The 13,593-nt window shown below is 42.1% G+C and overlaps 1 protein-coding gene across 1 annotated transcript; it reads left to right on the plus strand.

Moving 5' to 3' along the window:
• The first annotated feature begins 5,415 nt into the window (after positions 1 to 5,415).
• On the plus strand, positions 5,416 to 10,112 carry LOC118373070 (PR domain zinc finger protein 12-like). The gene is made up of 5 exons (XM_052460693.1): positions 5,416 to 5,713; positions 7,573 to 7,763; positions 7,984 to 8,139; positions 8,421 to 8,532; positions 8,841 to 10,112. The coding sequence occupies exons 1-5, from the start codon at positions 5,494 to 5,496 to the stop codon at positions 9,275 to 9,277; spliced, it is 1,116 nt and encodes a 371-aa protein (XP_052316653.1). The 5' UTR covers positions 5,416 to 5,493; the 3' UTR covers positions 9,278 to 10,112.
• Positions 10,113 to 13,593: the final 3,481 nt, after the last annotated feature.

Here is a 13,593-nt window from a genome sequence, read left to right on the forward strand (position 1 = left end):
AAGTAATCATAAAGGTAAAACTATTGTTTTATAAAACGAAATATTTTCTATAGACCTTTGCCATTTCTCAAATAAATATTCCTTCTGCAAGCCTCTCTTGTGGTTGAAGTATACCATCTTATTAGTTACTGTAGGTCATGTTAAGCTCAATACATGGTAAAAATGTTTTTTTATTTTTATTTTTTTTATAAATCTTAGTCTCTCCGTTATCTCCTTGGGATTGGGACTCTAGAAACAAGCCACTTTTGATAAAGCTTCAACCGGAAGTGACTTTTCATAGGTTAAGAAAGCATTTTAACTAACCCATTTCCTAACCTTAACCCAATTCTCCTAACCTGCTGTGTTAGTTATCCTAACCTTCTACAAGAAAGGCACTTTCTGTCGCAGTGGCTTGTTTTTAGGGCTTCTCTTGACTAAACATATGTTGAAAGACAAAATGTGCCAAGTTCATATGTCCAGAAGATGCATGGTCATTTAAAGGCAGTCTTTTTACTGACGGTAAGGAAGAGGAGTTTACCAAATTACTGTTACTATATATGCCATGATTGAATTAATTCACCAAACATTACCCACATTACCCGATGACAGAACTGGTAATTGTGTATATCTTAGTTGTCATGTATTGAATACGTTTGAAACGGGGACTTAAAATGACCTCTTAATTTGATTATTTAAACCCCCTCACTAAGTGAAAATACCATAAATTCTCATGTTTTCCCCCAAAGATGTTTGCTGTCAAAATCGGGTCTGATGACTGAAAAAGGCCCGATGGGATTGTTAATTTGAGTGCATGGATTTTGAAGGCACTGGGTTTATTGGCATTGAAATATCAGTTGGACTGGCTCAAGTCCACTGTCCATCACTTATAAGGTATTCGTTGTTCATAACATTCAAAATCGACAGCAGGCAAGCCATTAACCTACAATGAACTACAAGTTCCTTAAGTGAGAGTGGCCAAAAATATGAATTTAGTAGGGCTGTGACCAGTATCACAGTTTTCAATAGGACAAATGTAAACACGAAGCAGACCGAACTATTTTTGGTCCTTTACACCTGTAGTATCTAGTGTATGCTATAGCTTGGAAAATCAATACAACTCTGGATGACTGTTTTCAACATTAGGGCTTTTGTCCTAAAGTTAAATCTGCTTCGTGTTTTGTTTCCTTGCCCGGATGACGAGTATCGTGACGCTGGTAATCGCCCCGGCCCTAAAATGTAGCACTATAGTAGGGAGTGTCTTCTAAGTGGATTTTTAAAATACATATATACTTGTTTATTTTAGCCAAAATGGTTCCCATAAATCCAGAAGTTTTTTTTTCCTAAATGATTTTCATAAACCTATTGGCTATTTTAAATCAATCCCAATGTCTGGGAAAGGGGGTTCATTGAGTTGTGCTGTTTAGCCCATTTTAATGCATCATCACTGCAAGGGATCTAGTTCCTTATGTGATAATGCGCTAAGGAGCTTTTGTGGACAGAGGAGCACATGCAATTTTTTTCAACCTGAGTGTCGGTTCTTCTATAGGCTCTTGTTGTTCATGAGATGTGATTGGAACAGCGATTCACCTACCATTGCTTCCAGACAAGGAGAGGCAGAGCGAGGCTGGACAATTTTCCTGGAGTAGTCCCATAACTCAGGTTATTTCCTATAGCAAAGCTTAAGAATTCCCATTTAATAATGAAACTGGATAATACAGGTCTGTTGTGGTGCACTCAAGCCATTTTTACGCAAAGACTGAGCGTATTCGTTGATAATTTTTTTCTTCATAATGTTCCTTATTCTTTGCTCTAGTCTCCAGCTCTTGTGTTCCCTCCCTCTGGGGCCTGTCCACAAGGGTGTCCCCAGTGCACCGTTGTTGAGCATCTTTGTCAGCCCACATCTTTGCACTCCGCAGGAGGCCTCTGCTATAGTGGACCCTGCTCGGCCTGCACCCCCCCATTGATACTGTGCAGCTGTTTCCAAATCCAGCCCTCGATTCGGATCGTCTTGCTTTTTAATATCACGCCGCTGCGGGACAGTCCCTGGCCTGGTGGTCGATTGCAAAGGCGGCAGAATTTAGTTGTTCTCCAGATCTCCACCGGACTGGGTTTGAGAGCCATGATTATGAATGGGGGGACCATTCAGTTTGAATAGGGTCTCTACACTGCTGTATATAAAAACGAATCCCTAGTAATATCACTAACTGTATATGCTGGGTTTTCGGTGTAGGCTGTGAGGGGCCATTCATATGAATGCGATGTGGGCACTACATTGTCTATGTATTATGGCTCATTCAATGTTCACAATGTTGGTCCTGAATAACTGCCCTGTAGAGCAACAAATATTTTATTGAATAGGATTTATTGATTTGTTTATGCAGATGCAGGGCTGTCCATAGAAAAATGTATTCAATTACATATGGTGCAATCTCGGTTTTCACCGGTCTGAGTAAGTCAAAAGTGAGACAAATGATTTAATGAAATGCAAGCCTTTTATTATAGTTGATATAGTTTGTTAGGTCATTTAACAATACGTGTGTTTTACTATGAGGGTTCGTGTTTCTCTCTCTCTCTCTCTCTCTCTCTCTCTCTCTCTCTCTCTCTCTCTCTCTCTCTCTCTCTCTCTCTCTCTCTCTCTCTCTCACTCTCTCTCTCTGCTCTCTCTGCTCTCTCTCTCTGCACTCTCTTCTCTCTCTCTCTCTTCTCTCTCACTCACTCACTCACTCACTCATGCATTCTCCCACATACATCTGCATTCCTCCTCTTTGCCCCCCATACATCTGCAAGCTCCAGTAAGCAGGTGCCAGTCCCTCTCAGTTGAAGTTCTTCTGAGGTTGTAGTTAGTAGGAGGAATGATTCCGCGTTGAAACTGATGTCGATTTGTCTTCTGGTTGAGAATGTTTGTGTAGGTTAATGTCTAAGAGCTTAGTGTTTTTAATATGATTTATTCAGCCCACTTTAATGTTGAATGCTTGTAATATAGCATGGATGCATGGGTAACGGTTGTTGTATTCTGTAGGACTGTTTTAAGGAGAGGATGTCTGTAAAAAAAATGATTAAGACAGGAAACGCGCAAAGTCTTTTTTCAGGGGTGAAAGCGTTGAAGTGAACTCAAATATTAAAGTAACATGTCATGTAAGATTTTTTTTTAAATGTAGTCTGCAGCTATAGTTTGATTATTGAAGTAAAATTAGTCGTTTTACATTGAATTTTAAAAAGGCCTACTCTGTTTTAAACCCAATTAATCTCTGCCGTTATGAATCATTATCAATAACCTTCCTATACAGTGTATTTCAATATTGCACCCTTTTAAAAAAGCCGGTAAAAAAATATATATATCGTAATTTAATGCAAAAGCATATAAGAACCTTTTAATTTAGTTGTTGTAGGTTTACAAGATAACACTGAAATCCTGAGCTCTATTTCATACAACTACTTTGATATTTCGCCCTTCAAAATGTTTGCTAAATATTGGAAGGAAATCTATAGCCTATGTAAAGGCTATTGTTTAATTCATACACTTGAAATGAACAAATACTGGCATAAATAGTTTTTCAATATGGTTGAGCAGGGTGACTCTGATGTGTCCATAGCTTTACCAGACAAAAAAATGAAAGGTTAATGCATAGATAAGCAAATAATCGAATCTATGCGTTACCCCATTTCAATTAATTAAATTCCTCTTTATAAAGAATGGTCACTATCCACTGGTCCTGCAAGCTGAAGACTCTTAGTGTAATAAATGCTGAAATGCATTACACGTAAATCAATCTGAGAACGAATCCTATTCAGAGAGGGGGGACATTCATTTGGGAAAGGGGACAAATGTAGGAAGGGGTCCCTCCTAAAAAGCAGCTGTTTCCACAATCTTTTTTTGTGCCCGGTCACTCACCTTTTCACTATCTCTGCTTTCAAAACACCCCGTTCCATTTATAATCCATATATTTTCCATTCGAGTCCACATTCGCCAGAGCCAAACTTGCCCAGCTTTTCGGACCATCCCCTTATAGTTGTTGGGAAGAAAGGCGGAGTGCATGGGTGTCAAACTGTCCTCAAAACACCATGAACGATTGATTTGCAGCACTTTTCAGCCCCCTGACATTACTTGGAGAGGAACTGAATAGGAAACCCGCGAGCCGGGGACGGAATAAAGATGTTCTCTGCTGGAAGAGAAGGAAAACTGCTAATTTACCCCCAGTCCATCAAGCCCAAAAAATAGAGGAAAAAAACAGAACTGTGGCTATTGAGAAGAAAGGGGCTGTATATACTCATCTAAATGCTGTCACAATGTACTGAAGGGCTATGAACATCCATGAATATTAAACCGCTTACTTCAACAAGGGATAGAGAAGTGAACCAGCTTTGCATTGGGACAATGCGGTAAAGCACGTTAAGCTTGTTTCTATTCTGTTATTCCCGCACTACAACTCCCTGGAAGAAATTGTTTATTGCCCACCACATGAATACAGAATGCATGAGAAAGAACGTTTGAGCAACTCCCAGACCCAATGACCTAATTTTGATGACAGACAAACGTTTAAACTAATTGTTGAACCAGTTTAAAGTTGACAGCGTTTTCATTCTGTTTAATAAACGTGGGACTCAAACCCTGAATTGTCCTACAGGCCATTTGAATGGAATATGAAAACATGATTTTGACATGTTTAGCCGTATTTTATAGGAGACATTTGCTCTAGGTTATGATATGTTATACATATTTCAATTGTATTAATAGGCACTAACATAGAAATGTTGATTTTATATGTCGATTTGTATATTCGACTCAATCTAGTGCTAAACTGGCGACGAGGTTGTTTTTTGGAATGAGTTTCATGGAAGGCAGTGTTGAACATTTCTAATGAAGAAAACAAATCGTATCGGGTTGGTGTGTGAAAGGTGTTGAATAATTGTCAGTGACTTAAACAAAATGTGTGATACTCCCCTAATTGGTTTTTGTTCGTTGAGGCCTATTTTACCATCGGATGCGCACAAAAACGTGCATGTGGGCAGTTAAGAGATAATCCATTAATATTGCTGAGTAGCATTGGCTCCTTGTCCGTCTCTCCATTTCACCTCTCTCTCTCTCTCTCTCTCTCTCTCTCTCTCTCTCTCTCTCTCTCTCTCTCTCTCTCTCTCTCTCTTTCTCTCTCTCTTTTCTCTCTCTCTCTTTTCTCTCTCTCTCTCTCTCTCTCTCTCTCTCTCTCTCTCTCTCTCTCTCACACACACACACACACCCTCCGTCTCTCGCTCTTTCTCTCTCTCTGAAAGGGGAGGGCCGCCTAATAGAAAGGGGAGGGCCGCCGTCTTTTCTTCTGCTGGGGCAGGTCTATACCATAAGGGGAGTGTTGTTAATAGCTAATCAAAGAGGGGTCAGACCAGCCACAGCCTACTGTATAAAGAGGACTCTCACTGCGAAAGGACGGAACATTTTCCAACCAGCCGTCTCACGGGAGGGAATATCCACTGTACATGTAGAGGCTTTCATATCTGACACGGCTGGCAGTAGTTTGCGAGATGGGCTCGGTATTACCCGCAGAGGCTTTAGCCCTAAAGTCTGGATTTAAATGTCAGAGTCGGTCCTTATCTGATATTATCACCTCAGACATTCTGCACAGTTTCTTGTATGGAAGGTGGAGAAATGTGATCGGGGAGCATCTGATGGAGGATAGACAGAGTAGCATCAGTCCCAAGACAGCCTTCACAGCTGAGGTCCTCGCGCAGTCCTTCGCTGGAGGTAAGTTGCCCCTTTTGGAATTCTTCCAATAACACCAGCCACGAGCCCAGGCCTGTTGCAATGTTTAACATCCTAATATTTGGACATTTGTTTTTGTAGTAGTAATACCAAATTGTGACAAATAATGAACTTTGAAATTGTACGTTTTATTTGACTATAACATTTACATTTGAGTAATTTAGCAGCCGTTCTTATCCAGAGCGACTTCATTCATCATAACATACAGTAGCTAGGTGGAACAACCAACCACACATCACAGGCATAGCAAATAGGCCTACACTTGTCCTCAATAAAGAAGCTATCACCAAAGTCAGAGCTAGAGGGGGGCTCTGCTGTCCTAGCTTCAGGGGAAGCTGGTTCCAGCATTGGAGTGCCAGGGCAGAGAAGAACTTGGACTGGGCTGAGCGGGAGCTGCCCTCACGAGTTTTACCTAAAAGAAAAATAGCCTAGATTTACTTTTTTATTTCACAACTTCTGTCTGTTGTTAGCCTATGGCAGGAAAAGGACCCCCTTGACAATAATTTACTAAAAAGTGTTAAAATAGGCCTTTAGTTAGAATGTATTCAGCCAAGTAACATTAGTCAGGTCTCATCATGCATGTCGTTGAGAGTGAACCAAAAAAGGTGGAACGTTCACTCCTCTGTTCTTCCCAAGGTCTCTGTGACTTTCTCATTAGGTCTACTGTTCTCATGTATTTTCCTTTATTGGACCTTTTATTTCCACCCATTTAACGCATTAACTAATTTAGCGCTTTGAGACCTTGCATTTAGAAGCTTGTTTAGGCGTGTAACTGTTGCTGACTGAAAGACGGAGGTTATTCAATTAATTTGGTTAACTTTGTGCTTGACCTGAGAAAGTTTCCACTTAAACCGAGGGGAGAGAAAGGTTTCCTTTATTTGATGTCCTGGATTTTATCCGGCATTCATCAATCTCCCGGAAGTCTATTTTCCTCTTTTGGCAGCTATGGGGCTCCGGCACTTTTCACTTTCTGTTCCCCAGATAATGCGCGGTGAAGGCTAAATCTATTGCCATTCATACCATGTCAACCATCTAATCGCCTTTCCATTTTTTTGTTTAAGAAATTCCTGGGTCTTTTAAACAAGTCCTCATTTAATTCAGCGCAAATGTATTGCTAGAAAGTTCTTAAAGGATAATGAATTTGGAATTAGCCGTTTCTTTCAGTTGGACATAATGAATATCGCATCTGAAGCATGACCAATTGCTGGACCCTGAGCAATAGAATACCATTTAACCTCTATTCAGGCCGTCTTTTCGCAGTTTTAAATACATTTTCTTTGATTCTGACGTTAAATAATCCCAAGAGTTTTATTTTTTTACTTTTTGAATGAGAATTATTTTTTTTCTTATTTTCAACAAACTTTCAATTCGTCAATTTAATCGAATTAAACGGTGGATAAGAAGTTGCTTAATATTTCATGACCAAAATAAGATGCAATCTATTTGCAGTGTTGGCAATTACAAAATGTTAAACACCTAATTCATGAGAAGCATAAACATTATTTAAGACCACCCACTGTTTTAGATGTTCCAATTCATAAAGTTTTATCAAACGGTTATCAAAGCATCATATTAGGTTCATTTTATATTCGAAATATGTGTTATATATATATATATCAACCATTTTGCTTTTTGGCCTTTATGTAAAGGACATGCAATAATATTATAATGCACAATGTCTGACTTAAAACCACTCCTATCCTCAATGTATTTTAGGGAAATTGTTTAGCTTGCTTACTATTTCATACATTTCTCTTTCATGCATGGATGAATTGACGAATTTCACAACTTTGATGAATTGTACACAGAAGTAAAATAATCTATTTTTCTCTTCCCTGTAGAGGTTCAGAAGCTCTCCAGCCTGGTGCTGCCCAGTGAGGTGATCATTGCCCAGAGCTCTATCCCTGGCGAGGGCCTGGGCATTTTCTCCAAGACCTGGATCAAGGCGGGCACAGAGATGGGTCCGTTCACTGGCAGGGTAATCTCCCCTGAGCACGTAGACCTGCTCAAGAACAACAACCTCATGTGGGAGGTGAGAATCAGCTAGGCAGCTATAGGGATTGATCTGCTTTCACAATTAGGCAGGGAATAATGGAAGCAAGACAAAAATGGATCTCTGTGTATGCCATGTTTTTGTGGGGGAAGCACAGGTTTAAGGGGGGCATCATCTGCCTTGTTCACAAGCTGTATGTACAAGAAGCTATATGTTAACATTGTACCAGACTCATAAGATTTTGCTGTTGTTCTTATAGGTGTTCAACGGGGACGGCACGGTGCGCTACTTCATTGATGCCAGCCAGGAGGACCATCGCAGCTGGATGACCTATATCAAGTGTGCACGCAACGAACAGGAGCAGAACCTGGAGGTGGTGCAGATCGGCAGCAGCATCTTCTACAGAGCTGCAGAGGTGAGAACCAAGCCAGATACTATCACTCCAAACTGACATGAAGCCTCTGGCATGTCAGCGTTTTATGTTGTTGCTGAAATAATGACAAGTTCTGCTGTTAAGCCCATTCGTTTGTAGGCCTTCATTGTTGGTGTCAAATCTATAGACTGACTGTAATTGAATTTCCCCTTGCCCATATAGAAGTAAGGGCAACCTATTGTCATCTACTGAACAGCGCAACCTTCTGGCGTTCCCGGTACTCCTGTTCAGTTTGAACATTTTCCTACTCTTGCTCTCTATAGACTATCCCCCCAGACCAGGAGCTGCTGGTGTGGTATGGAAACTCCCACAACACCTTCCTTGGTATTCCCGGCGTTCCCGGTACTGAGGAGCATCAGAGAAAGAGCCGGAATGGTGAGACCCTTGCCCCTCAGGCTACCGGGGGACTGGCATTTGGGCAGCCACTCATGACCTGATTAATGTGGCTGTGGATAAACTGTATGGGCCTATTGAGTATTTAGAAAACCAGATAACAGGCTTCTTTATCTGTGGGGCCAGTGTTTATGGGCTCTGCTGCAGACAACAGATTTACATCACTCTTATTTATTGCAAAGTACTGAAAATACACTGATTCTATCCCATGTTAAATTCAACATTAGAAATGTCATTCACATTAGTTTGTGAATCAAACAACTCAGTCTGCTTCTACTTTCCCCTGACAGAGGACTCTCACTCCTGTGACGGCTCTTCATTTTGCTCCCCCTCCTCCTCTTCTTCCTCGTCTGTGACCAGCCGCATGCGCTGCGTCATCTGCCACCGGGGCTTCAACTCTCGTAGCAACCTGCGCTCCCACATGCGCATCCACACCCTGGACAAGCCCTTTGTATGTCGCTTCTGCAACCGCCGCTTCAGCCAGTCGTCCACCCTGCGCAACCACGTGCGCCTGCACACCGGAGAGCGCCCCTACAAGTGCCATGTGTGCCAGAGTGCCTACTCCCAACTGGCAGGGCTACGGGCACACCAGAAGAGTGCCAGGCACAGACCAGGGGCGGCGGGCACAGACACTGCCTCCCAAGTCTCACCTCCTCCCCCACCGATCAACAGCCTGACCCAACACCAGGTCCCCCTGGTTCACCATATCCCCACCATAGTGCTATGACAGCAGAGAGGAGAGAGAGACACTTGCTAATGCAAACTACACTTTACCCATGCACACCTGGGTCACAGGTTGTGCTCTCTCTCTCTCTCTTAGGGGACGGGCAGCCACTCGCTCGTGTGGCAGGCATTGCAATAACTTTGTGTTGGGCCAGAGAGTATGACTGGGTTTATGCCTGGTGGGTTGAACTGATGGTACAGACATTCTTAAATACTTTTTACTGGTTGCCTTATTTACAATCTAGTCTCCTTAGACTTACTGGATATTATGTTTGTAATTCTCGCAAAAAAGGTCTCATGTAGAGGGTCAACTGTTGGAGTCAACTGTTCTACTAGTGCCTGCACAAAGAACCTGAACAAATTACTGAATGTTGGTTTCAAGAGTATTTTGAGAGTAACTGTCAGTTTGTCTTTGTTTTTATACTCAAAACAGTATTGCAAGGATGCAGGAGACCAAAGGAAATCGTGATCTATTCAAGTCGATAATTCAATTGGTAAAGACAAGTACTCTGTATTTCAGATAATTATGTTTTACCATAACAAATTAAGATTTTGGGTGGTTCTGTCATGAATTCAACTTTACATCCTGTCAACTTAGCCCCACCAACTCAGGGAGACAGTTGCTTGAATAGTAAAGTAGCAAAGGAGAATTCAAATTAAATATACAGTATGTAGAAATTGGAGAGCAGCAGTGTACATTCATTTCAGCCTTGTAAAAAATTTGACACTGTGTAATAGACACTTTATTTCTGTATATTCATGTAAAGCATTGTTTAATTCTGAAATGTATGTGAATGTAAATACATATGCGCTTTCCTTATATTCTAAATAAATAATGATATTAACAAGTCTGCATTGTGGTCTTTACTTTTGACCTTTTGGTAGCCTACTATGAAGCCTCCTAGAATGTTGGGAATGTTAATTAGCTGTGAAGGAAGCAATTAACCAACATTAAAAGCACACAAGCAGATACACTACATGACCAAAAGTATGTGGACACCTGCTTGTCGAACATCTCATTCCAAAATCATGGGCATGAATATGAAGTTGGTCCCCCTCCTTGCTGCTATAACAGCCACCACTCCTCTGGGAAGGCTTTCCACTAGATGTTGGAACATTGCTGAGGAGACTTGCTTCCATTCAGCCACATTAGGGATGTCAGACACTGATGTTGGGCAATTAGGCCTGGTTCACAGTCGGCGTTCCAATTCATCCCAAAGGTGTTTGATGGGGTTGAGGTCAGGGCTCTGTGCAAGCCAGGCAAGTTCTTCCAGACTGATCTCGACAAACCATTTCTCTAGGGACCTCCCTTTGCACGGGGGCATTGTCATGCGGATTTCGACTGCTGCCGCACCTGCTGTCTCAAATTCTGAATGCTCAGCTATGAAAAGCTGACCTTTTGCACCCTCTACAACCACTGTGATTATTATTATTTGACCCTGCTGGTCATCCATGAACGTTTGAACATCTTGGCCATGTGCCGTTACAATCTCCACCCAGCACAGCCAGAAGAGGACTGGCCACCCCTCAGAGCCTGGTTCCTCTCTAGGGTTCTTTCTAGGTTTCTACCTTTCTAAGGAGTTTTTCCTAGCCACCGTGCTTCTACATCTGCATTGCTTGCTATTTGGGGTTTTAGGCTGTGTTTCTGTACAGCACTTTGTGACATCGGCTGATGTAAAAAGGGATTTAGAAAAATATTTGATTGATTGATTGAAATAGGAAAGGGTCTTCCCCAAACTGTTGCTTCAAAGTTGGAAGCACATACTTGTCTAGAATGTCATTGTATGCTGTAGCATTAAGATTTCCCTTCACTTGAACTAAGGGGCCTAGCTGGAACTATGAAAAACAGCCCCAGACAATTATTCTTCCTCCACCAAACTTTACAGTTGGCACTATGCATTTGGGCAGGTAGCATTCTTCTGGCATCCGCCAGACCCAGACTTGTCTGTCAGACTGCCAGATGGTAAAGCGTGATTCATCACTGCAGAGAACGCATTTCCACTGCTCCAGAGTCCAATGGCGTCTAGCTTTACACCACTCCAGCCGACGCTTGGCATTGCGCAAGGTGATCTTAGGCTTGTGTGTGGCTGCTCGGCCATGGAAACCCATTTCATTGATCTCCTGGTGAACATTTATTATGCTGACAATTCCTCCAGAGGCAGTTTGGAACTCGGTAGTGAGTGTTGCAACCGAGGACAGATGATTTTTACGCTTTACACGGTTCAGCACTCGGCGGTCCTGTTCTGTGTGCTTGTGTGGCCTACCACTTCGCGTCTGAGCCGTTGTTGCTTCTAGACGTTTCCACTTCACAAAAACAGCACTTACAGTTGACCGGGGCAGCTGTAGCAGGGCATAAATTTTATGAACTGACTTGTTGGAAAGGTGGCATCCTATAACAGTGCCATGTTGAAAGTCACTGAGCTCTCCAGTAAGGCCATTCTACTGCCAATGTTTGTCTATGGAGATTGCATGGCTGCGTGCTGGTGCTGCTGAAATAGCTGCACTATCCACTAATTTAACGGGATGTCCACATACTTTTCTATATACAGTGCATAATGGAGCAATAATAATATTAATTTGGGAGGACAGTAGCTCCTCTCAGCACCATCCTCCTGGCGGACCTGAAATGGGGGTGACTGTCTCCTTGTAGGTGGCTGGTCTTGAAGATGTGTGGTGTTTGGCCCCCGGCTGTGAAAAGTCTTACCACTGCCATCCAACTCGAACTTGAATGGTTCAGACCCTGAAGGTAACAGACATCAGTTGAAAAGCAATGTCCACACAAAGATGTTAACCACATTTTATGCTCTACATATAGGACCAGTCTAATGTTTGGACACACCTAGTCATTCTTCAAAGTAGCCACCCTTTGCCTTGATGACAGCTTTGCACATTATTGGCATTCTCTCAACAAGCTTCACCTGGAATGCTTTTCTACAATGTAGAACATTTTAAAAATAAAGAAAAACCCTTGAATGAGTAGGTGTCCAAACTTTTGACTGATTCTGTTTGGAGGTATGCTGGAGCCTTAGTCCCTCTTCAATGATATAAGGCCTGGAGGCCTTGTGGTTTTGGAATGTACTGGAGTGGATGGCACTGGCCTGAACAAGAGCCCTTGGCCTGGGCTCAGGGCTCAATGCGTCTCACAGTAGGAGTGCTGACCTAGGATCAGGTCTCCACCTCTCTATATATATGATTCATTGTGATTTAAAAGGCTAAACTGATCCAATATCAGCACTCCTACTCTGAGATGCTTTGTGGATACGGGCCCAGGACTCTCCCTGGGTCTCCACACTCCAGAGCTCCCAATTGCAGCTGGAGCCAAACTCCATCAAGAGGAAGAAACTGTTAGATAGTGCAGAGAGAGGCACAATATGATCACACCTAACAGCAATACTGAAATCCACAAGATAAGTACAAATAATACAGACAGAATATTCCAACGAAATAACAACACAGCAAAAAGACTAGAATTATCTGGGGTGTTCCCCATACTGGAGCCATGCTGAGGCATTGGGTCCAGTGTAGCAGTGACAGAAGTGCTGGAGACAGTAGCCTCAGGGAGGAGGCTGGCTGGGACAGAGGCTCCAGGGCAGCTGTGTTGGAAAAATCTTCTCTCAGCCTCATTGCAAAATGTGTAGAATTGTATGAGATTAGCTATAAAACTGCAAATTGTTCTCTTTGCACAAAGGCAAAATGTGTACATTTGCAGGAAGTTGGCTCAAATTTCTGCAGGCCCACCCACCAACGAATTTCTGGCAACACTACTGCTCCAGAGACTCCATCAGGACTAGTAGGCCAGGTTGGAGATTCTGTCTGACCTGTTAATGAATGGCAGACAAACATGCAATTATCAAACCAAAACATGTTTTACATGTTATATTCCTTTTCATTCAAAAATGTCTTACTGATCACTCTGACACTTACCTGTCTCAAACAGACGTTGCCAGCGTGTTTTGAGTTTTAACACCACCTTGGCTTCCAGGTGACCTTCATACACTACTCTCTCTGCCAGTTTTTGGTTTGAAGACATTGGAATTAATTTTACACGATTTAAACCTGCTTAGCAAAATTGTGTTAAGAAATGTGTGTCTGCTGAAAAATCAGCATGTTTGGTTCTGTTTCCAGGGGGATTTTAATTATGAGGTAGCTAAAGGCCACTTCCCAAAATCTGGTTGAATCAACGTTGTCCACGTAATAAAAAAAACAATATGAATCACTGTGATGACGTTGAATCAATGTGGAAAACGGATTGGGATTTGCAAGTCATCAATTTAAAGGAATTTCGTATTTTTTCAGCCAACTTTTAACCAAGCCCTGCTG

Source organism: Oncorhynchus keta, chromosome 13, assembly GCF_023373465.1.
Source record: "Oncorhynchus keta strain PuntledgeMale-10-30-2019 chromosome 13, Oket_V2, whole genome shotgun sequence".
NCBI lineage: Eukaryota > Metazoa > Chordata > Actinopteri > Salmoniformes > Salmonidae > Oncorhynchus > Oncorhynchus keta.